This window comes from Hyla sarda, chromosome 4 (assembly GCF_029499605.1).
Source record: "Hyla sarda isolate aHylSar1 chromosome 4, aHylSar1.hap1, whole genome shotgun sequence".
NCBI lineage: Eukaryota > Metazoa > Chordata > Amphibia > Anura > Hylidae > Hyla > Hyla sarda.
In genome coordinates, this window is record NC_079192.1 from 273093513 (window position 1) to 273119789 (window position 26277).

Here is a 26277-nt window from a genome sequence, read left to right on the forward strand (position 1 = left end):
TCAAAATGGTTTCAGTTACTGCTAGAAAATCTGAATATGTAGCATACATAACCAGACTATCTTTAAGTTAAACATTAAAAGCTTCAGATGGATACATATCTTAAAGGGAACCTGTCATGTTAAAAGGTCAATGTCATGTTCAATGGTCAATGAGATATTGCACAGAGGAAATTGAGGTTGTTAGGGGTCATTGAGGTATTGGAAGTTGTAAGGCATCATATACAGATGTAGCCAATGTAACATCTTCTTTGCTGTCTACAATAAAGTGTAAATCTGTTTGGTGCATTTGTATAGAGCTGTGTATGTTACTGCCAATGGAAATACATTGCTAGTCACACAACATTTTCTGGGAAACTGAAAGCAAAAATTCAATGTTTGAACACAGACTCAGGGGAGCTGTATAACTACTATATATAATGGTCCCATAGAAATAACAGCAGCAGCATATAAATTTGGGTGGGCAGGGGAAAGGTTTGTGAGCAGAAGAGACCTGATAGATGATGATATCAGCCTGAAGTTCACAGGAAGTGAGCTTACCTAAGACATACTACTTCCTTAAACACTGTGATTTTCTGTGAGTCAGACTGGCGATCACATGACCTAGTTACAGTACAGAAACACATAGATGTAGCTATGCTGGATAATGCTGTAGGAATGTGATAGCGAGTGTGCATGACATGGGCAATATATATTGTTATATATTTTTTATATGCTATTTAATTTATTCCTCCCGCAAGGGCCCTGTGTGGGGAATTTGTGTATTATATATGTCATTTTATTCAAATAAAATATATGTTTATCTGAAGCACGGTCTTAAAGCTATATGATTCTAAAAGTATTCTACTTTCCTTGAGGTTTGGGCTATCCTTTTTTTTATATAATTTTAGTATTTTGTATATGTGTTTGCCCAGTTTTCCTTGGATAGTAGTTAATTGCGAGCTGCACAACCTTTTTTTTTTCTTCAGATTTGTAAATTACTTCTATTAAAAAAATCCTAATCCTTCCAGTACTTAGCAGCTGCTGTATGCTCCACAGGAAGTTCTTTTCTTTTTGAATTTCTTTTCTCTCTGTCCACAGTGCTCTCTGCTGGCACCTCTGTCCATGTCAGGAACTGTCAAGAGCAGGAGAAAATCCCCATAGCAAACCTATCCTGCTCTGGAAAGTTCCTAAGATGGACAGAGGAGAGCAGGTGTCAGCAGAGAGCACTATGGACAGACAGAAAATAAATCCAAAAAGAAAAGAATTTCCTCAGAAATTCAGCAGCTAATAAGTACTGGAAGGATTAAGATTTTTTAATAGAAGTAATTTACAAATCTGTTTAACTTTTTGGCACCAGTTGATTTAAAAAAAAATGTTTTCCACCGGAGTAGCCCTTTAAACTAAAACTGAAAAATGCAGTGCAGTTCCCATTTACTAACTGCTATATGTCACTAATATTTTCCACAAAAAACAAGAAGAAATTCAAAAACACTGTGTAAACACATCCTAAAAGCCATAACATCAACAAAGCAGTGGGAATGACTCTCATGTATAATAAAATTGTATAAAATTCCCCAGAAAGTTGCTTCAGGAAAGCCCATTCTTGTGCCAAGTTTCCCATAGCTCCCCTTGCTCTCCTTTGTGTCTTATTAAAATACACTCTGGTTAAACCTCATCCTGTTTGTTCAGATATAAATAGCACATCTGTCATTTTCTGATTACAGAGTAATAGGCCCACACATCAGCTGAAAACATGGATTGGAAGCACTAAGCACTCACTTGCTATGCTGCCATCTTGAGACCCAAAAGCTAATTGCATGTTATATTTACTGACACCATAAAAGTGCAGTAAGCAAATGGTATCTAGAAATAAAATGGGTAGATACAATTACACACAGAAATACACTGCTCAAAAAAATAAAGGGAACACCTAAACAACACAATGTAACTCCAAGTCAATCACACTTCTGTGAAATCACACTGTCCACTCAGGAAGCAACAATGATTGACCATCAATTTCACATGCTGTTGTGCAAATGGAACAGACAACAGGTGGAAATTATAGGCAATTAGCAAGACCCCCCCCCCCCCAATAAAAGGAGTGGTTCTTCAGGTGGTGACCACAGACCACTTCTCAGTTCCTATGCTTCCTGGCTGATGTTTTGGTCACTTTTGAATGCTGGTGGTGCTTCCACTCTAGTGATAGCATGAGACAGAGTCTATAACCCACACAAGTGGCTCAGGTAGTGCAGCTCATCCAGGATGTCACATCAATGTGAGCTGTGGCAAGAAGGTTTGCTGTGTCTGTCAGCGTAGTGTCCAGAGCATGGAGGTGCTACCAGGAGACAGGCCAGTACATCAGGAGACGTGGAGGAGGCCGTAGGAGGGCAACAACCCAGCAGCAGGACCGCTACCTCTGCCTTTGTGCAAGGACAAGCATTGCCAGAGCCCTGCAAAATGACCTCCAGCTGGCCACAAATGTGCATGTGTCCACTCAAACGGTCAGAAAGAGATGCCATGAGGGTGGTATGAGGGCCCAATGTCCACAGGTGGGGGTTTTGCTTACAGCCCAACACCGTGCAGGACGCTTTGGCATTTGCCAGAAAACACCAAGATTGGCAAATTTGGCACTGGTGCCCTGTGCTCTCCACAGATGAAAGCAGGTTAATACTGAGCACATGTGAAAGACATGACAGAGTCTGGAGACATGGAGAACGTTCTGCTGCCTGCAACATCCTCCAGTATGACCGGTTTGGTGATGGGTAAGTAATGGTGTGGGGTAGCATTTCTTTGGGGGGCCGCACAGCCCTCCATGTGCTTGCCAGAGGTAGCCTGACTGCCATTAGGTACCGAGATGAAATCCTCAGACCCCTTGTGAGACCATATGCTGGTGCGGTTGGCCCTGGGTTCCTCCTAATGCAAGACAATGCTAGACCTCATGTGGCTGGAGTGTGTAAGCAGTTTCTGCAAGAGGAAGGCATTGATGCTATGGACTGGCCCGTCCGTTCCCCAGAACTGAATCCGATTGAGCACATCTGGGACATCATGTCTCGCTCCATCTACCAACCCCACGTTGCACCACAGACTGTCCAGGAGTTGGTGGATACTTTAGTCCAGGTCTGGGAGGACATCCCTCAGGAGACCATCCGCCACCTCATCAGGAGCATGCTCAGGCATTGTAGGGAGGTCATACGGGCACGTGGAGGCCACACACACTACTGAGCCTCATTTTGACTTGTTTTAAGGGCATTACATCAAAGTAGCCTGTAGTGTGGTTTTCCACTTTGATTTTGAGTGTGACTCCATATCCAGACCTCCATGGGTTGATACATTTGATTTCCATTGATAATTTTTGTGTGATTTTGTTGTCAGACCATTCAACTATGTAAAGGCAAAAGTATTTCATACGATTAGTTCATTCATTTAGATCTAGGATGTGTTATCTTAGTGTTCCTTTTATTTTTTTGAGCAGTGTAGAATTCTTTCCATTAATGTGTAATGCTTCATGTAATACAAATATGGAAAATGGAATGTAATGGGACATACAGTAATTAGAAAGCTATGTTAAAACTAGATTATCTGACAATGTATGGAAAGCCTATTGCTAAGACCAGCCAAGTGATTTTCAACCTTATTAAGATAAGGAGATCCTCTAAAAATTGTTCTGTTAACTCTTGCTATTCATATTTGTTCTAAAAATGAGCTGCTGTTTCTGGGGATCTTCTGAGGGATACAGAGAATCCAGGTTGGGAAACACAGTACTAAAGAAAACTTGTTGCTTCCCTTTTCTTAATATGTCTCTCAAAGAGTTTTACTGTATATATGATGTGTTTTTATAATTTTATATAAAAAAAACCTAATAGTTATATATTTAGTTACAAAACATGTCAAATATAAAACACAAATATCTAGTACGTTTATATTGAATGCAATTTGTAAGCGATGTTAATATATGTTGTCTTTGACTTCTATTTGTCAATAAACAGATAAAGGGGATAAGGAATTCTCTCAGCAAATTTTTATTATTTGGGACACTTCCTACAGAAACAATAACTTATAACTCATTTGTGAATAATTCTCCAAGTAGTTCTATACAAAGTATAGAAAGAGCTGTGCGACATATGTCAATGCTTGATCCTTTAGCTTTCAAACATGACTATGGCTGATTAGCCATGCAAGAATCTCCTCCAAAAGGACGATTTACCCATCTGTAGACAGCTGCAGCTGTTTTAGGGTTCCTGTCCCTTGACAGTACTGAGCAGGGCACTTACAGGGTAGCAGGCCTTTGTCATGGGACTAACTCCAATAGGTGGCACCAGAGAGCACAGCTCTTCGCATGGCCATCCCATGAGTCTTTACAGCAAGGACATACACTACCCCTTTAGTTCCAAACTGTGATATGGATTCAAAGCTATTCTATTCTACACATATACTTTTCCCCTGACAGCCCCCTGGACCATTGCCATTTATTGCTTCAGCTGAAGCAGTGATTTTGAACAAATGGCCATGGCAGCCACTGTAGTGATGTATTGTCTCATGACATGACTGCAGCAGCCAATCTCTGGCTCAGTGGGGATGACAGTGAAGCCGACTCTGGGCATGCACAAGCCCTCTGCTCACACCAGAGCTAGAATTCAAGTGCATGTTACTGCAGCCTGTGTTTATATCATCGTTACAGCCTTCTAATTCCCTGACTGGCTAATGTTTATCAAAACTGTTTCACCACAAACTTACCAGAAATTCCATGGCCCAGAGTCCACCAGAATGAAAGCTGCTCTTATAAAGGGGTTCTCTGCTCTGGCGTATAGAGGAGGCGTCCTGAGGGAGGACCCCTTTTTAACATCTATATGCCCTAATACTTTATGTAAGCAAAAATGCATCAATTGTCATCTGACAATGCTGTTCTTCATCTGCATAGGTCAGGTATTACAAGTGACATGCTGGATACCAGGAACGACCGTATTGCCAATAATGGGATTACCCCTGAATCAATTTCCCAAAAAGTATAAATGATTGGTTTGTTCTTATAAATTTCTTAAATAGTTTTTACATAGTAATAATAATTCATTTTACTCTTTACTTACTTTTGGAATGTTGGAGAGAAGTGCACAATTTCTTACTGCTTTTAGATTTTTTTCAATTAATCCCATTAAGAAAATCAACACAAAATAAACACAGAATAAAGGTATGGTTCACTTAAATGGGTACTCCGGTGGAATTTGTTTTTGAAATCAACTGGTGCCAGAAAGTTAAACAGATTTGTAAAATACTTCTATATAAAAATCTTAACCCTACCAGTGCTTATCAGCTGCTGTATGCTCCACAGGAAGTTGAATTTCTTTCTGGAGTTATTTTCTGTCTGACCACAGTGCTCTATGCTGACACCTCTGTCCATGTCTGGAACTGTCCAGAGTACAAGCAAATCCCCATATCAAACCTCTCCTGCTCTGGACAGTTCCTGATACAGACAGAGATGTCAGCAGAAAGCACTGTGGTCAGACTAAAAAGAACTCAAGAAAGAAATACTTCCTGTGGAGCATACAGCAGCTGATAAGTACTGGAAGGATTAAGATTTTTCAATATATACAGTGGGGATCAAAAGTTTGGGCACCCCAGGTAAAAATTTGTATTAATGTGCATAAAGAAGCCAAGGAAAGATGGAAAAATCTCCAAAAGGCATCAAATTACAGATTAGACATTCTTATAATATTTCAAGAAAAGTTAGATTTTATTCCCATCATTTACACTTTCAAACTAACAGAAAACAAAAAAATGGCATGTGCAAAAGTTTGGGCACCTTGCAGAGTTAAAATCCTGTACTGCCCCCTTTGGCAAGTATCACAGCTTGTAAACGCTTTTTGTAGCCAGCCAAGAGTATTTCAATTCTTGTTTGAGGTATCTTTGCCCATTCTTCCTTACAAAAGTCTTCCAGTTCTTTGAGATTTCTGGGCTGTCTGTCACGCACTGCTCTTTTAAGGGCTATCCATAGATTTTCAGTTATGTTGAGGTCAGGAGATTGTGAAGGCCATGGCAAAACCTTCAGTTATGCCTCTTGATGTAATCCCCTTTGGATTTTAAGGTGTGTTAAGGATCATTATCCATTTGTAGAAGCCATCCTCTCTTTAACTTCAGCTTTTTCACAGATGGCATCAAGTTGCTGAAATGTTATTGAATCAATTTTTCCTTCTACTCGTGAGATGTTCCCTGTGCCACTGGCTGCAATACAACCCCAAAGCATGATTGAATCACCCCCATGCTTAACAGTTGGACAGAGGTTCTTTTAATTAAATTCTGTTCCCCTTCTTCTCCAAACGTACCTTTGCTCATTTCGGCCAACAAGTTCAATATTAACCTCATCTGTCCACAGAACTTGTTTCCAAAAATGCATCAGGCTTGTCTATATGTTCATTTGCAAAGTTCAAATGCAGATTTTTGTGGTGAGGATGTAGAAGAGGTTTTCTTCTGATGACTCTTCCATGAAGACCATATTTGTAGAAGTATCTCTTTATAGTGGAATAGTGTACCACAACTCCAGTGTCTGCCAGATCTTTCTGGACGGACTGTGCAGTCAAACGTGGATTTTGAATAGTTTTTCTCACAATCCTGCGAGCTGTTCTGTCTGATATTTTTCTTGGTCTTCCAGATCTTGCTTTAACTTCCACTGTTCCTGATGACTGCCATTTCTTAATTACATTCCGAACAGAGGATAAACGTTTTGCTATCTTCTTATAGCCTTCTCCAGCTTTGTGAGCGTCAACTATTTTCAGTTTCAGATTTCTAGACAACTGCTTAGAAGAACCCATGGTGCTGATTGTTGGGGCAAGGTCAGATGAGTCTGGGACTTTAAAACCTTTGAGATTGACATCCCCTGGTCTTCCCAGATGATGATTAAGAACAATCCATGACACTAGCAGGTCTCAGCTTTGCAAAGGGGGCAGTGCTGTCTATAAATTCTGCCCGGTGCCCAATCTTTTGCAGACGCCATTTTTTTGTTTTCTGTTATTTTGAAAGTGGAAATGATGGAAATAAAATCTAACTTTTGTTGGCATATTATAAGAATGCCTAATCTGTAATTTGATATATCAAACAGTCCTCAAAAAGGAAGTGTAAAACTTTTACTTGCAATACTACCGTATATACTCAAGTATAAGCAGAGTTTTTCAGCACGATTTTTCATGCTGAAAACGCCCCCCTCAATTATACTCGAGTGAACTCTCTCGCCTGTCAATCCCTTCATCAGTGGTCTTCAACATGCGGACCTCCAGATGTTGCAAAACTACAACTCCCAGCATGCCCGGACAGCCATCGGCGCATGAACGTCCCTGTACGTCATCATCAAGGCAACGTCACTAGTCCGGGGCCGGGCGCGGAGAAGAGGCCCCCCCGGTGAAAATGGACAGCCCACAATGACTAATCCTCCCCACCGGACGGTCCCTGCAGGATAGATGGCCTGGACCAGCTCACCCTAACTTCCCGCCGAGGGGAGGGAAGTACAAAACAAAAGGGGGGGGGGGAAGGCTGGATGATGACAAAGGCTGCAGTGATCTTCAACCTGCGGACCTCCAGAGGTTTCAAAACTACAACATCCAGCATGCCCGGGCAGCCGATGGCTGTCCGGACATGCTGGGAGTTGTAGTTTTGCAACATCTGGAGGTCTGCAGATTGAAGACCACTGATAAAGGGATTGACAGGCGGTGAGGATGAATGGGGGGGGGGGATGATGAAGGCTGCAGTGGTCTTCAACCGGCGGACCTCCAGATGTTTCAAAACTACAACTCCCAGCATGCCTGGACAGCCGATGGCTGTCTGGGCATGCTGGGAGTTGTAGTTTTGCAACATCTGGAGGTCCGCAGGTTGAAGACCACTGATGAAGGGATTGACAGGTGGTGATGATGAAGGGGGGGGATGATGACGGGGGTCTAGATGATTACATGGGGGGATGATGTATTTCCCACCCTAGGCTTATAGTCGAGTCAATAACTTTTCCTGGGTTTTTGGGGTAAAATTAGGGGCCTCGGATTATATTCGGGTCGGCTTATACTCGAGCATATACATACTTAAACTATATGAAGTATTTTCTTGAAAACAGACTTCCAGTGCCAGAATATACATATTGGTGACTGACAATAACGTAGGAAATAAATTCCAGAGCCAGCTGATGGTAAAGAGAAATTATACATATAAGTGCTATTACCCACAGCTACTTGTATGGTACTTGCCATTTTCAACCAGGGAAAACACAGTTGCTAATATTTATTCCTGAAGACCTTGCCCTATTATGTCCTCCTTGGCAAATAAAGCAATCACCCTGAAAAAGGTTGCCCTATATGGGAACCTGTACAATGCCCTCTCTGCCCCTTTCCTCCCTACGCATTAATGGCTAATGATAAATAGGATTTATTGGGTTTGACAAAAAATACATAGGAGTAGAATGATATATAAACTTGTAAAAGTCACAAAAGAACACAGCTAAGTTCTGGTTATTCTCCTGTTGTGTGCAGGAGTTTGTTCCGTAAGTTCAGACTAAACCCATAGTCCATCCTTTCCCTCTCACCAACTTATGCATTTGTCTAAATATCATTAATTAGCTATATAGTGCAGTTTCTCTCAGCTGTCACTTACATGCAGGTAGTGAGAGAAAAACATCATTCTCAGATCGACCTTGTCTCCTCACTGAGACCTAGCCCCCTCCCTTCAAGACAACACCACCTGATTTCTGTTTGGTCTAGAGCTCTGGATGTACAGCCACATCTCCCCTCCCCTCCCTGTGAGAGGAGCTTGTGAGCCGTGAGAGAAAATCAGTGAAGATTCTCAGTCACAACTGAGCACATAGCTTCTGTTTTTCTGCTGAAGATCTAATCACTGACTGCTGTCATTCAGAGCACAGCATGATTTATTGCTGGGGGAAGGATAGTCTGAAAGAAAAGAAATGTACAGTGGGTGTGAGCTGCAGTGTAAACATGCACACATACAGTGAAAGCACTTAGCAGCCATTGCACAGAGCTGCACTGACTTCTGGGAGTTGCAGTCTGTGCTGCAAACAAGGAAAAAGTATTTAGGAGACATCATGGGCCAAATGAGCTGCCAAAAGCACATGGATAACTACAGGGGACTCAGAACAAGTATTGTGGTGTCTTTGGAGCATTTTTTTTTCTTCCCTGGAGTACCCCTTTAACAGAGTAGCAGCGTAAATGGCAACAGTCTGCTACCACCTATTTGGAAATGGGGGGAGATTTATCAAAACCTTTTGTAGAGGAAGAGTGGTACAGTTACCCATAGCAACCAATCAGATTTTTTTCTATGAGACGGTGCTTACCCGTGCGGCCCATATTATGCCGGTGCCCGCAGTCTCCAGAATGTTCGTATGGAGATTTTCCATGCGTACATTCCAGAGTGTGAACATAGCCTAAGTGTGTCCCATAATAGTGACAATAAAACACACTGCCAAGAACAAGCCTTCATAAATCTACATTCATGGTACAACAGAAATGTTACAGCTCATGAATGGCAGTGAGTAAAACCAGTTTCAGTCCATGTAGAAGCTCTAGAATTAGAGCAATGGATAGACTAAGATACCGTCCTGTGAGATCAGGAAAGTTTTTCCCAAAGCTATATTTGGAAAATTCTTCATACTATAAGATGTTTTATTAGTCTGTATTGAGATTGTAAATGTTAGAAACCCTTCCAGGGTAAAATATGAAATTGGTAATCCATGTACAGACATCTACAGGTTTCAAAGTTTTAAAATCTTAATTTAAGGTGGTTGCACATACCAAATAGTACTGCCAAAGTATAATAAAGGAATGTTTTAAAAAAGAAAATTCTGACAGCAGTGTATATCTACACTCACTGACCACTTTATTTGGTACACCTGTTTCATTGCTTGTTAACCCAAATAGCTAATGAGCCAATTACATGGCAACAACTCAATGCATTTAGGCATGTAAACATGGTCTAAACAACTTGATGAAGTCAAATTAAGCATCAGAATATGGAAGAGAGGAAATTTAAGTGACTTTAAACGTGGCATAGTTGTTGGTGCCAGATAAGCAATTTCTGAAATACTCAGACCTGCCTATCTACTGGGTTTATTATGCACAACTACAAAAAGTAGTCCAAAAAAGAGAACATATCCAATGTGTGGTAGTTGTGTGGACAAAAACACCTTGTTGATGTCACAGGAGAATGTCCAGACTGGTTTAAGGTGACAGAAAGGCACCTGTAGCTTAAATAACCACTTGTTACAACTAAATACATCTCTGAATGTACATGTTGATCCTTGAAGCAGATGGGCCACAGCAGTAGAAGACCACACTGGGTACCACGCCTGCCAGCCAAAAACAGGAAACTGGGGCTAAAATTGGTCAATCGAAAACTAGAAGAATGTTGCTTGATCTGAAGAGTCTTGATTCCAGCTGTATTATAGTATTATTGCTAACCATGTTCATCTATCCATGACCACATTGTACCCATTTCTGATGGCTACTTCCAACAGGATAATACACCATGTCATACAGCTCACGTCATCTCAAAATGGTTTCTTAAACATGACAATGAGTTTACTATACTCCAATGGCCTCCACAGTCACCAGATCTCAGTCCAATAGAGCACATTTGGGATGTGATGGAATGGGAGATTCGCATCATGGCAGTGCAGCCGACAAATCTGCAGAAACTCTCTGCGGAATGTTTCCAGCACCTTGTAGAAAATATGTTATGAAGAGAAGTTATGCCATGAAGAATGAAGCAGTTCTGAAGACAAAATAGGTCCAACATGGTACTAGAAAGGTGTACCCAATTGTTTTAGTTACATTATTTCTTTTTATGTTATATAGTGCATTCTGACAGTTTTCAGACCCTTTATTTTTTTTACATTTTGTTATGTTGCAGACCCTTTACTTACTTGAAGCACCTATCATATAGGATAGGCCATTAATGTCTGATCGGCATAGGCTATTAATGTCTGATCGTTATGGTGCTCGGTAGGGTGAGAACACCCGTTACCCCTGCTGATCAGCTGTTAGGCATAGCCGTGGCTATGGCAAACATACAATAAATGGACTGTTCTGGTTTATTGCCACTTAGCTCCCATTCAAGTGAAAGGAAGCTGCACTGTAGTAACTACACAGTGAATAGAGCCTTGTGCTTTTGGCCACATTTTTGTGTATTTTCCTGAGTCACGGCTCTGCCAAACTGCTGATCATTGGGGGGCAAGGTGTTGGCCCCACTGATCAGAAATTGATGGACTATCCTGAGGATAGGCCATCAATGAAAAATTATTGGAAAAACCCTTTAAATTCCTCTCATCTACTGTATATACATATGCCTCTAGTAAAGAATACACACTACATTTTGGAAAAGTTAGCATTATATTACTTTTAATAAGCACCAAAAAACAAGGAGACAAAAAAAGCTTAAAGCTTAGCATCATACTAACCTGATGTCTTGTGTGGAACAGTACCCAGTAATGGTATATTTACAGTAGGATCTGCCATTATTGCTTTATCCAAAGAACGAAGTGACAGGAACTCATAAAAATACTCTGCCTGTAACAATAAGCATAATGTGTATGATAAAGTGAAGCCAGATGTCTTAGCCAAATAAAGCCTTTAAATACCAGTATCTCAGATGTTATATAATATTATATAATATTATGAAAACACACAAACACATCAACTACATAAATGGGGGTGTCTAGCATTTATTGTTTTTTAAAGTGGTCAAGCCAGGTTTAAATAAAAAAATATTACTCAATTGCCAAATTTCCTGCCATTTCTGATGCTCACAGGGTCCTGGCCGGTAGTATTTAACATCATTACTAGGAAGTGCCTCCAGGAGATTGAGACTTTATTACATCTATAGTGCAGCCTCTTTCTTGACAATTTGTAGTAGATAAAACGGGGACACTCAGATTTATCACAACACTCTAGTCACCTGTGGCATCCGTGACTTTCTCCGCTCTGGGATGAGTGGGACAACAAGTGTCAACCAACTACTACTGGGTCCTTCCAGAGTCACCACAATAGTACCTCACTACTACTACATGTATGGGGCAGATAATATCGGCGAGATTTAACTAAACCGGTGTGGAGGAAGAGTGGTGCAGCTGCCATAGCAACCAGATTACATCTTTCATTTTTCAGAGGGCTTTAAAAAAAAAAAAAAAAAAAGACGCTATTTGATTGCTTTAGGTAACTGCACCGCTCATTATCTACCCATAACTCCCTCTATGTAGATATTGCAAAACACAGTAGATGTACAATGTGAAGTATTTGCAGAGACAGGAGTTGTGTCTACACCACCTGGAGTGAGTGCCAGCTATTTATTACAGCGGAAAATCTGCTGCAAAGGCAATCAGACATATATGGGGATCCCATCAGTTAAAGGGGTTGTGCTGTGAAAACTAACTTATCCCTTATCCCTCCATTCATCTCTATGGGAGAGCCTGAAATACCCGATACATCGCTCATGTTTCTCTGGCTCTCCCATCGAGATGCTTCAGCTACTTATCCCCTATCCTGTGGAAATGGGATAAGCTAGTATTCACTGCACAACCCCTTTAATATTGTCTGCAGGATTTACATTGTTAACCAAAGGGTGGGGCTTTCTTTGTTAGCCTGTCCGCATACCCGTGGCATGATTGCACGGTGCCTGATAAGCAATTCAAAGAAGAGGAATGAGGAAATGAGGGCCTTGCTCACAAAAGCTTACAATCTATCAGGAAATAGGTGTCACACAAAAAAGTTAAAAAAAGTGCTTGTTTCGTAAATTGTTCCAGTTATCTTTTCTATAGCTGTGGTACACAGTTAAAGGGGTTGTCCGCTGCCCTGCCTTCCGGAGCTCCGCTCGCAGTGTCCAGAAGTTCATTACTCCGAACGCTGTGTGCGGGCTTCCGTGTTCGAGGCCGCCCCCTCGTGAAGTCACGCCCGCCCCCTTGTGACATAACGCCCGCCCCCTTGTGACGTAACACCCGCCCCCCTCAACGAAAGTCTATGGGAAGGGGGCGTGACAGTGAGGGGGCGGGCGTGATGTCATGAGGGGGCAGCCTCGAACACGGAAGCCCGCACACAGCGTTCGGAGTAATGAACTTACGGACACTGCGAGTGGAGCTCCGGAAGGCAGGGCAGCAGACAACCCCTTTAAGCCAGTAATCCAACCACTATGGGGAAGATTTTTCAAAACCTGTGCAGAGGAAAAGTTGACCAGTTGCCCATAGCAACAATCAGATTGCTTCTTTCATTTTTCACAGGCCTCTTCTTTAAAAATGAAAGAAGCAATATGGTTGGTTGCTATGGGCAACTGGCCAAGTTTCCTCTGCACAGGTTTTGATAAATCTCCCCCTATGTGTATATATGTACAGCTAAGCCAGTAATCCAACTACTATGTGCAGTACAATAGGATGCAAGGGGTGGGGCGATCAGGTTATGAAGAATAATGTAGAAGAGTGAGGGAATGTGGTAGGTTGTGTTTTAGGGGCACGCTGAATGTTTGTTGCGTCACTGGAAAAGCCAAAAAAAAGGTTATAGCTCTTAGAAGGCGAGGAGAAAACAGTCACCAAAAATTACTGTGGTGGAAAAAGGTTAAAGAATACCTGTCACCAAATACAACTTTTAATATAGTGTTCCTTGTGTAATTAGCAGACACTTTCCCATTCACTTGCTTTTAACCTGTTGGGGACCGAGGGCGCACATGTATCGGACCTGGATGACTGCTGATATTTATCAGCAGGCATCCCGTGGCAATGCCTAGGGGGGCCCCGAGACCCCCCCCCCCACGCCGCAATTCGATTCAGACCGGCGATTTGCGGCGATTCCAGGCCAATCGGGTCGATGGCCCGGAAAATAAGAATGATCTGACACCATCCTAAAGGATAGGAGCGTGGTGGCAGGGGTACCACCTCCTCCTATCCCCTGCCATTGGTCGATAAGGACTGACCGACCAATGGCAGTTGGGGGCGGGGGGGTTAAAGTTAATTTCCCCTGCTCTGCCTACTGATTGAAGTACGGGCAGAGCGGGGGGCAGGCTTATCGGAGCAGCGGCAGCAGAGACATCGGGCAGCAGCAAGAGGAGGAGACTGCAGTGAAGATCGCTGGTAAGTGATCTTCACTGTGGCCTTCTTAAAGTTGCAAAAAAAGGCTGTCTGGGCATGCTGGGAGTTGTAGTTTTGCAACATCTAGAGGGCCACAGTTTGAAGACCACTGTGTAGTGGTCTCCAAACTGTGGTCCTCCAGATGTTGCAAAGTTACAACTTTCAGTATGCACTGACTGTCTGGGCATGCTGGGAGTTGTAGTTTTGCAATATCTGAAGTGGCACAGTTTGGAGACCACTATTTGGTGGTCTCCAAACTGTAGCACTCCAGATATAGCAAAACTACAATTCTCAGCATGCCCAGACAGTCAGTGCATGCTGAAAGTTAGAGTTTTGCAACATCTGGAGGACCACAGTTTGGAGACCACTGGGGAAGAACAGTTTGGAGACCGCTAAGTAGTGGTCTCCAAACTGTGGCCCTCCAGATGTTGCAAAACTACAACTCCCAGCATGTCTAGACAGTCTAGGCATGCTTGGAGTTGTAGTTTTGCAACATCTGGAGGGCTACAGTTTGGATACCACTACTTAGCGGTCTCCAAACTGTTCTTCCCCAGTTGTTGCATAACTACAACTCCTAGCATGCCTTTCGGCTGTCAATGCATTTGAGCTAGAGTCTGTTTCCTAACTCAGTGGTTCCCCACCAGTGTGCCTACAGCTGTTGCAAAACTACAACTCCCAGCATGTACGGTCTGTCATTACATTGTGGGAGTTAAAGTTTTGCAACAGGGTACAGGGTACATTTACACGGGCAGGGGTTTACAGTGGGTTTCCTTCTACAAGTTTGAGCTGCGGCAAATTTTCCGCTGCAGCTCAAACTCTCAGCGGAAAACTTACTGTGAACCCCCGCCTGTGTGAATGTACCCTAAAAACACTACCCTACACTAACACAAAATAAAAAGTAAAACACTACATACACAACCTTACACGTCCCCCCCCCCCCCAAATAAAAATGAAAAACATCTCATACGACAGTGTTTACTAAACGGAGCCTCCAACTGTTGCAAAACAACAACTCCCAGTACTGCCGGACAGTCATTGACTGTCCTGGCAGGCTGGAAGTTTTGTAAAAGCTGGAGGCACCCTGTTTGGGAAACACTGCGTAGGGTTTTGGTGGAGACAAGCCTCATCCTTGTATCTGGGTCTGCCCCTATTGCAAATTCCTAATTTAGGCCTCAAATGCACATGGCGCTCTCTCACTTCAGAACCCTGTAGTATTTCAAGGCAACAGTTTAGTGCCACATATGGGGTATTTCCAAAAGTTAGGGGCTACACCAGCATGTTAGTGTAAAAAAACTAAAAATGTTACACTAACATGCTGGTGTTGCCCCATACTTTTTATTTTCACCCCCAAAATTTGTAACACAACTTCTTCCGAGTAAATAAATAACCCATATGTGGACGTAAAATGTTCTGCGGACGCACAACAAGGCTCAGGAGTGAGAGAGCGACATGTACATTTGAGGCCAAAATAGGTGATTTGCACAGAGGTGGCTGATAGTTACAGTGTTTCTGACATGAACGCAAAAAAAACACCCACATTTTGGAAATTACACACCTCAAGGAACGTAACAAGGGGTATAGTGAGCTTTAACACCCCATAGGTCTTTGACAAATTTTCATTAAAGTTGGGCATGAACATTTAAAAAAAAAAAAAAATTCCCTGAAATGCTGGTGTTTCCCCAAACTTTTCATTTTCACAAGGGGTAATAGGAAAAAAGCCTCCCAAAAATTGTAACCCCATCCCTTCTGAGTAAGGAAATACCCCATATGTGGATCTAAAGTGCTCTGCGGGCAAACTACAATGCTCAGAAGAGAAGGAGCGCCATTTGGCTTTTGGAGAGAGAATTAGGCAGGAATTGAAGGCCATGTGCGTTTACAAAGCCACCATGGTACCAGAACAGTGGACCCCCCCCCCCCCACATGTGACCCAATTTTGGAAACTACACCCCTGACAGGTGTCTGATAGATTTTTTCTACAGTCATCCGTAAAAATGAAAAATAAAATTTTTCATTTGCACAGCCCACTGTTCCAAAGATCTGTCAAACGTCATTGGGGTGTAAATGCTCACTGCACCCCCTTATTAATTTTTGTGAGGGGTGTAGTTTCCAAAATGGGGTCACATGTGGGGGTCCACTGTTCTGGCACCATGGGGGCTTTGTAAACGCACATGGCCCACCAACTTCCATTCCAACCGAATTCTCTCTCCAAAAGCCAAATGGCGCTCCTTCACTTCTAAGCATTGTAGTTCGCCCGCAGAGCACTTTATATACACATATGAGGTATTTTCATACTCAGAAAAAATGGGGTTACACATTTTTGGGGGCATTTTTGGGGGCTTTTTCTCCTATTACCCCTTGTTTTTCTCCTATTACCCCGAACCCTTAATGCAAGTCTATGGCAGGGGGCGTGACGACCGCTGTGCCCCCTCCCATAGACTTGTATTGAAAGGGGTGGAGCCGTGATGTAACGATGCTCCGGCCCCTGTATTGCGCGTCATTACGTGCAGAGCGAACTCGCTCTGTGCTGTAATGATAGCACAGTGCCGCAGCGGGGATCCCCAGCAGCGGCACCGCGGCGATCTGACATCTTATCCCCTATCCTTTGGATAGGGGATAAGATGTCTAGGGGCGGAGTACCCCTTTAAGGCTCCCTTTACCCCTTGTTACGCTTCTTGAGGGGTGTAGTTTCCAAAATAGTGTTCCATGTGTTTTTTTTTTTGCTTGTTTTTTCTTTGCTGTTGTGGCACCATAGGGGCTTCCTAAATGCGACATGCCCCCCAAAAACCATTTCAGCAAAATTCGTTCTCCAAAAGCCCAATCTCGCTCATTCCCTTCTGAGACCTCTAGTGCACCCACAGAGCTATTTACATCCACAAATGAAGTATTTACTTACTCGAGAGAAATGGTGTTACAAATTTTGGGGGACATTTTCACCCTATTACTCCTTGTGAAAATGAAAAGTTTGGGGCAACACCAGCATTTTAATATTACAAATCAAATTTTTCATTTTCACATCCCACTTTAATGAAAGTTTGTCAATCACCTGTTGGGCATAAAGACTCAGTTTACCCCTTGTTATGTACTTTGGCGGTGTCGTTTCCAAAATAGTGTGCCATGTGTTTTTTTTTTTTTGTTTTTTTTTACTGTTCTGGCATCATGGGGGCTTCCTAAATGCGACATGCCCCCTAAAAACCATTTCAGCAAAATTTGCTCTCCAAAATGCCATTGTCGCTCCTTCCCTTCTGAGCCCTCTAGTGCACCCACAGAGAACTTTACATCCACATATGAAGTATTTCCTTACTCGAGAGAAAATGAATTACAAGTTTTGGGGGGCATTTTTACCTTTTACCCCTTGTAAAAATAAAAAAAATGGGGCTACAATAACACGTAAGTGTAAAAAAATTTAGATTTTTATTTTTCTCATCCATTTTGCTGCTATTACTGTGAAACACCTAAAGGGTTAACACATTTTTTGAATGTCATTTTGAATACTTTGAGGGGTGCAGTTTTCATAATGGGGTCCATTATAGGGGATTTACAACATAAAGACCCTCATAGTCACATCAAACTTAACTGGTCCCTGAAAAATTCAGATTTTGAAAATTTCGTGAAAAATTGGAAAATTCCTGCTATACTTTGAAGCCCTCTGAAGTCTTCAAAAAGTAAAAACATGTCAACTTTATGATGCCAACATAAAGATAACATATTGTATATGTGAATCACGTAATTTATTTGACATGTCCCCTTTCCTTACTAGTGTTGCTCGCGAATATTCGCAATACGAATTTTATTCGCGAATATCGCATATTCGCGAATTCGCGAATATTCGCGAATATAGCGCTATATATTCGTAATTACGAATATTCTTTTTTTTTTTCACAGTACACATCACAGTGATCATTCCTCTCTGCTTCCAGCTTGTGTGGTGTAAAGAAGGCTCTAATACTACTGTGTGAGACTGATGTGCGAATTTTCGCATATGTGAAAATTAGCATATGCAAATTTTCGCGTATGCAAATTTTTATCTTATGCTAATTTTGTATATGTTAATTTTCGCATATGTTATTTTCGCATACGCGAATTTTCGCATATGCGAAAATAAAATGAGAATATTACGAATATGCGAATATTCGCGAATATATGACGAATATTCGGACATATATTCGCGAATATTCGCGAATTCGAATATGGCCTATGCCGCTCAACACTATTCCTTACACTGCTAGTGCTTCAAAGTTAGAAAATGCTAATTTACTAATTTTTCCTGAAATTTTGGTATTGACGAAAATTTACCACTAACATAAAGTAGAATATGTCACGAAAAAACTATCTCGGAATCAAATTTATAAGTAAAAGCATCCCAGAGTTATTAATGCATAAAGTGATAGAGGTCAGATTTGAGAAAAATGCTCCCGTCCTCAGGGTCATAATGGGCTCCGTCCCCAAGGGGTAAAAATTATCAACATAAATATGTTTAAAATGTAATATAAAAACCGCCACTAGGTGTCTCTGTTCTGTTCTCGGCCACAATTAATACAGTGAGTTTGGTCTCCTCCAGGCCTGGCAGGAGTCCAAACTAAGGAAGGTCTTCTCTGCAAGGAGCTTGATTGACAGCTGAACAGAAAGTGAAAGCTTCACAGATTCTCACAGAAAGCCATACAGACTAACAGCTGAAGGAGAGCCTCACTGATAGCAACACAGACTGAAAGATGAATGGACTTCTATTCATCACAATGCTGCAACAATGTGAAGGCGGAAGTGGTCCCCCAGCAGGCTTCAGTGATGTCATGCCTGCTAGGAAACGCCAACTTTCTCCTGCTGGGAAATTGCACTATGTGAGCAAGGAGAAAGGTATGATACACAGCTTTTTAAAGCTCTGAAATTGTTTTTAGGGTGGAGGGCTGTTAGGAGTAGTTAGGGATCATAGTCTGAATAAGTTTAGAAAAGTTTATTTAGTGACAGGTAGATTTTAAAGTAATACCACACTTGTTTTGCCATATGTTCTATTGTTCTATACACATGGTATAAGGATTAAGGACATTTATCAGTAGACTGCAGTGGAATGGAGTGATAGTATTATGTGAAGTGCTAGCACATTTAACCTGTTTGAATAAAAAGAGAGAGAACAGAATTATTGGGGGGGTTCAAAGTTTTTCAATTAAGTTGTTACCAGAAAGCCAAAATCTTGATGCCAACAGTTGTTCTCCCAGTACATGTGTAAATAAAAATTTTACTACTTTTTACTGTGGCATGATAAATCAAACTGCCTGCTGTCACTTAGAATTGATAACATCACTTGATCTCAGTCCACATGCAATAACAACAAAGAACAATCTTTTTTTTTCATGAGTTCAAAGATACAAGGTACATAGCTCTTGTCTGCTACCCAGTTATCCTGATGGCCAATACTCCACTAAACTATTCTGGTTGGAAAGATATATTTTCATAACATTTTAGGGAAAACTAAGGACCTGTCTCTGGAGCTCCTGGCATGTCTGTGGATTACATGAACAACCAATTGACTTAACCCCTTAAGGACTCAGGGTTTTTCCATTTTTGCACTTTCGTTTTTTCCTCCTTACCTTTAAAAAAAGAAAAAATCCATATGATGGCTTATTTTTTGCGCCACCAATTCTACTTTGTAATGACATCAGTCATTTTACCCAAAAATCTAAGGTGAAACGGAAAACAAATCAATGTGCGACAAAATTTTGTAACTTTAGGGGGCTTCTGTTTAACCTTCTCTTTATGCTGTAGGTCCATACGGTTAAAATGATACCCTACTTATATATGTTTGATTTTGTTGTACTTCTGGAAAAAATCATAACTACATGCACGAAAATTTATATGTTTAAAATTGTCATCTTCTGACCCCTATAACTTTTTTATTTTTCCGCGTATGGGGCGGTATGGGGCTAATTTTTTGCGCCGTGATCTGATGCTTTTAGCAGTACCATTTTTGTATTGATTGTACTTTTTGATGGCTTTTTATTAATCTTTTCATGATATAAAAAGTGACCAAAAATACGCTATTTTGGACTTTGGAATTTTTTGCGCATACGCTATTGATAGTGCGGTTTAATCAACAATATATTTTTATAATTCAGACATTTCTGCACGCGGCGATACCACATGTTTATTTTTATTACAATTTTTTTTTTAAATGGGAAAAGGGGGGTGATTCAATTTTTTATTAGGGAAGGGTTAAATGATCTTTATTAACTTTTTTTGCAATGTTATAGCTCCCATAGGGGGCTATAACACTGCACACACTGATCTTTTAAATTGATCATTGTTATCCCATAGGATAACATTGATCAATGATTCTGCTGCTCGACTGCTCATGCCTGGATCTCAGGCACGGAGCAGTCATTCGGCGATTGGACACACAGGAGGAAGATAGGGACTCTCCTTGTGCGTTCCAGCTGTTCGGGATGCCACAATTTCACGGCGGCGGTCCCTAACAGCCCACTGAGCTAGCCAGAGTAGTTAACTTTCACTTTAGATGCGGCGATCAACTTTGAACACCGCGTCTAAAGGGTAAATAGTGCGCGGCACCGTGATCAGTGCCGCTTGCTATTAGCCACGCGCCGTGGCCCTGCGTTATAAAAAGGGAGCGGGCTCAGGGCGTACAGATATGCCCTGAGTCCTTAAGAGGTTAAATTGGCACTGTCAGATACAAAAACTTTTTAAATGTACATCTTTTATTTCCTTTTTATAGAAATCATGACTTATAAAATCAAGGCTTTGTCCAAGCTGAAGCCCAGGCATGGACAAAGTCCAAAAAGTGAACGTGGGCTAGCACCTCTCTGTCTGATATGACAGGAGAGAGCACAGAGGAGTACTATCAGACAGGAGAGAGCACAGAGGAGTACTATCAGACAGGAGAGAGCACAGAGGAGTAATATCAGACAGGAGAGAACACAGAGGAGTGCTATCAGACAGGAGAGAGCACAGAGGATTGCTATCAGACAGGAGAGAGCACAGAGGAGTCCTATCAGACAGGAGAGAGCACAGAGGAGTCCTATCAGACAGGAGAGAGCACAGAGGAGTAGTATTAGACAGGAGAGAGCACAGATGAGTTCTATCAGACAGGAGAGAGCACAGAGGAGTACTATCAGATAGGAGAGAGCACAGAGGAGTCCTATCAGACAGGAGAGAGCACAGAGGAGTCCTATCAGACAGGAGAGAGAACAGAGGAGTCCTATCAGACAGGAGAGAGCACAGAGGAGTACTATCAGACAGGAGAGAGCACAGAGGAGTACTATCAGACAGGAGAGAGCACAGATATGTATTATCAGACAGGAGAGAGCACAGAGGAGTGCTAGCCCACCCTCACTTACTGGACTTTGTCCATGCCTGTGCTTCATACGCTGCACGAAATATGCTGTGCAGCGGTAAATACGCTGCATATTCTCCTATGAGCAGACACACAGAGCAGCACTGTGTGTGCAGTGAGGTTTGGAGATGTGCCCGCGTATCACAGTCACTTCGGCACGCTGGCCTTGCCTCCAAACCTATTTTTCTGTTGACAAAGCCATATGAAAGCATGTTTTTTTCAGGACTGGTTGTTTTTCTCCAATGGTATCATTATAATATATAAGGTCCTGAGAATTTTTTTTTTTTTTTTGGAGTGACATAGAAAAAAAAACACAATTTCACCTTTTTCTTGGAGGGTTTATTTTTTTTAACAGTTTTTACTTGCAAGCTATCTATGTATAATAATAGAGACATTGGGAGAGATTTATCAACACCTGCGCAGAGGAAAATTTGACCAGTTGCCCATAGCAACCAATCAGATTGCTTCCTTTTCTAGAGGCCTTTTTCAAATATGAAAGAAGTAATCTGATTGGTTGCTATGGGGAACCGGACAATGTTTCCTCTGCACATTTTGATAAATCTCCCCTATTAAGTTTATATTGCTTTTATTATGTTTTGCTACAAATGTTTGAATTGCCTTGTGATAGACAAAACCTTTTTGTTTTTTACAGTCAACAAAGCTGCGTGAGGGCTTATTTTTGTAAGGTGGACTACTGTTTTTATTGATACTATTTTGGGGTACATATGACTTTTAGATCAGAACACCAAGAACCAAGAACAGGAACGGGCATTTTATGGAACAAGGAGTCCCTAAGAACAAGGTGTTAAATCGGGACTAGAAACAGACCAATCATCACAACCAATAACACCAGGAGCAGGCCAGATAAGGAACAGGAGCAAGGCAAGGCAGAGTCTAGGAGCAGGCTAGGACAGAATAAGGATTTGCAGGACCATAGTCAGTAGTAGCCAGAAGTAGTACCACAGTATCAATGACATAGTCAGGAGTGGCCATGAGACTAGGAGACTAGGAGTAACAACTAGGAGTAATACCTTAAATATCAGGTGTAGTATTCAAGGGTCTAGGGGGACATATTCAGGACCTATAGAAGTGCCAAAAGTACCAGGAGTAATATCCAAGAGTTTAGGCAGGAATGTAGTCAGGAGAAACCAAAAGTTCAACCACAACTGCAAAAGGATTAGTGTCCAACAGGTAAAACAGGAACACCGAACCAGGAATAGTTAGTACAGGACTAGGAGTAGTACAAGCACAAGGTACAGTTTGAAAAGAAACCAAAAACAAGGCCAGAAAGTTTTCATTTGGAATCTACTTCAAATTACTTGTGTGCCATGGTTTTTGCATAGAGAAGTAGAAGAAATTCAGTGAGGAAATTCTGCTGTGTGAACATTGCCGTACTGAGAAGAACATTTGTGAGCTGCAGAAGTAATGAAAGGTGCTGGAACACATATTTGCCCCTTTAGGACCAAGCGTTTTTCAGTTTTTGCACTTTCGTTTTTTCCTCCTTACATTTTAAAAATCATAAACCTTTTCAATTTTGCACCTAAAAATCCATATGATGGCTTTTTTTTTGCACCACCATTTCTTCTTTGTAATGACATCTGTCATTTAACCCAAAAATCTAAGGCGAAACGGAAAAAAAAATCATTGTACGACAAAATTGAAGAAAAAATGCCATTTTGTAAATTTTGGGGGCTTCCGCTTCTACACAGTACATTTTTTGGCAAAAATGACACCTTATCTTTACTCTGTAGGTCCATACAATTAAAATGATACCCTACTTATATAGGTTTGATTTGGTCTTACTTCTGGAAAAAATCATAACTACATGCACGAAAATGTATACGTCTAAAATGGTCATCTTCTGACCCCTATAACTTTTTTATTTTTCCACCAGCTGAACTTGCGCCATGATTTGAAGTTTTTATCGGTACCATTTTTGTTTTAATCGGACTTTTTGATCGCTTTCATAAAAAAAAATTTATGGTATAAAAACTGACCAAGAATACGTTTTTTTTTACTTTGGAATTTTTATGCTTGCACGCCATTGACCGTGTGGTTTAATTAATGATATATTTTTATGGTTGGGACATTTATGCATGCAGTGATACCACATATGTTTATTTGTTTTTTATTTCCACACTTTTTTTTAAGGGGGGTGATTCAGATTTTTATTAGGGAAGGGGTTAAATCGCATTGATTAACTTTTTTATGCAATGTTATAGCCCCCTCTAGTGGCCATAAAACTGCATGCACTGATCTCTTACACTGTTCAATGCATTGCCATAGGAATGCAATGATTACTGTTATCTGTGCTTGATTGCTCAAGCCCGGATTTCAGGCTTGGAGCAATCAAACGCCGATCGGACAACTGGGAGCAAGGAAAGACACCTCCCGCTGTTCTGTCAGCTGTTCCGGATGCCGTGATTACACCGCGGCGATCCCGAACAGCTCCTCTGAGCTAACTGGCAGTGTATTCTCCCCTTTTAGATGCCGTTATCAATTTTGATTGCGGCGTCTAAAGGGCTTATACCGGACATCAGCCTGATCAGCGATGTCCGGTTTTAGCCCTGGGTTCTGGTTGCTAATAGCAACTGGGACCTTGCAGATCGGGAGCGGCCACAGGATGTAAATATACGTCCATGGTCGTTAAGGGGTTAAAGCCATTTTAAAGCATGGCTTGTGTGATGTGATGATCTTAGGAGGCTTTGGGGATTGTAAGATGGAAAGGCTTCTGCTTCATTTTGCAATACGATGCTCTCTGGATAGAACTATATTTGAGCCAAGCTCATCCTACAATAGTTCATTGATCCAAAGCACTGCTATATATCATAAAATTAGGATAAAGTCAGCTGGTATTCTGTCTTTAATAGGTTGGTCAACATGTAAACATGCTGTCTAATTGCAGCAAGGTGAGGGGTCTGACTGACCAACCTACAAAAGAAGGTACTACTCAGCAGAAGAAGGAAGATAGATGCAGTAGAACTGCAGAAACATTAAGCGTGATGTAACTTACAAGTCAATATCTTAGTTACAATTCCAGCGCACGGTTTAGCTGGCAGCTGGCTGCTCTGTGTACCCTTCATTGCTTTATGCATCATACTCTCCCACATGAAAGCTCCGTTCCTGCAATTCTGAAATGTTTGATAGTAATATGTTTTATACTGTATTCTTTTACTGATATGGCGATCGGTGCAAAGTTAACCAACTTTCCACATATAAGGATTTCGTATATAGTTTTGTTCTAACTTAGATAGCGATCAGTGCAAAGTTAACCCAGTGACTACTAGCAAAGGGAGCAGAATCCTAGTCAAACAATATTTTGGCCCTGTTAATTTCTTATTAAGCATGAACATAGAAAAAAAGGGAGGAAGTGTGAGACCAAGTTTAGTTTCTGTGAAGAACTTCAGTAACTACCCAGTGTACCAGCTTTACACTGGCCTGAGGAACATATTTTTCCTGCAGTCTTAAAGAGGAAGACCAGTGTCCCACTTACTAGTCTGAGAGGGTACCAGTTTGTCAAGGACCTCTTAGCAATCCAAAATTTTAGGGGACCTCAGGTTGGGTTTCAACCATGAATTCTGTCACATTGTCAGGAACAAGCTCAGTATACCTACTGACTTTGCAAGGGCTAACTCTCCACCGCCCGTACCTCCTGCTGCTGTTTTATACTTGTTGGAACTTAAAAGTGTTCAAAAACTATGCCTCTATATATATAGATGATTCATTTGTTCTGGTAAAGTTGCCCAATGCACTGCACTTCTCTTTAGTCTCGTTCTTCCATCTCCCAATGTCCGGATTACTGCTGCATGCTGCACCTGTTTAAAAGAGTTCTGTAGTGAAGTTATAGATTGTGTGGGGGGTTCGGCCATTGGGGCCCCGGCAGTCGGCTGGAAGGGGGCGTGCCGACCCCCGCATGGAGGCTTCTGTGGCTTCCTGCGGGGGTCGGAATGGCTGCTTCCAGCAGACTGCTGGGGCCTGGTTTTAAGAAATCGTGGGGGGTTCCAGCGGACAGACCTAACTTATGTTTCACTGCACTACTCCTTTAACATCAAGGGCACCCCAATGTACCACCAGCCAGATATTGTATATGGCTGTGCCCTAGGGAAAACAAGGGCCATCCACAGGGATGTCTCCAGGGTCAAAATCCCACTCCAGTTTGCCATGGTGTGGAATAACAAGTCTCAGCTGGCTCTAGCAATAACATCTACAACCCCTTATTAATATGCTACACTCCCACTCGCATCACCTGCAGCCTAGTCTCCAGCTTGTGACCTTTGCCTTTTTGTGACTCAGACTTAGTTCTGACACTCTTCTGTGAAAAGAAAACTCGTAAGCAAGCGAAAGCCCATTTTGGCAGCTATGCCTCCACCCCTAGCCATTGTGGAAGTTGTGAAATTGCACTAACCACCCTCAAGTATGGGGGTTTCAAGTCTTTCCAATAGAATCCAGTCTCATGACGACTAATGTAGGAAAATCCTTGTTGTCATGTTGTCTCGGAGCAACTACACATCAACCTTACAATACAGTAAATAGTTTATACATACAAACACAGGTTACATGCACCCTCCTTTTCCCCTATACTACTTCTTCATTATAATATGTCCCAGTAACTACACTAAAACTGAGTGGTAACGGTATACTAAACATAAAACTGTCCCACCAGGTGATCCCACTATCTGCCTCTCTACACCTTAGGGTCCTCTTAGAAGGGCAGCCAGTCACTCATTTGATCAGCGCTTATCGAAAGGAAAATTTACACAAAGCAATTGTCCAGAGTGCATTCGCTCACTTTCATTACTGTCAGCAGCAAATCTCCTGTTTACATGAGATGTGCTGCTGACAAACAACAACTTTTCATCCTGCACAAAAG

General features: G+C 41.7%; 1 protein-coding gene across 3 annotated transcripts in view; it reads right to left on the bottom strand.

Moving 5' to 3' along the window:
* The window catches only part of WIF1 (WNT inhibitory factor 1), a 162138-nt gene that overhangs the window by 25073 nt on the left and 110788 nt on the right, over positions 1-26277 (bottom strand). For all 3 annotated transcript variants that reach the window (XM_056574265.1, XM_056574264.1, XM_056574263.1), the window contains exon 3: positions 11417-11525. In XM_056574265.1, the coding sequence (XP_056430240.1) occupies positions 11417-11525 (109 nt within the window). The remainder of the gene's footprint in view (positions 1-11416; positions 11526-26277) is intronic.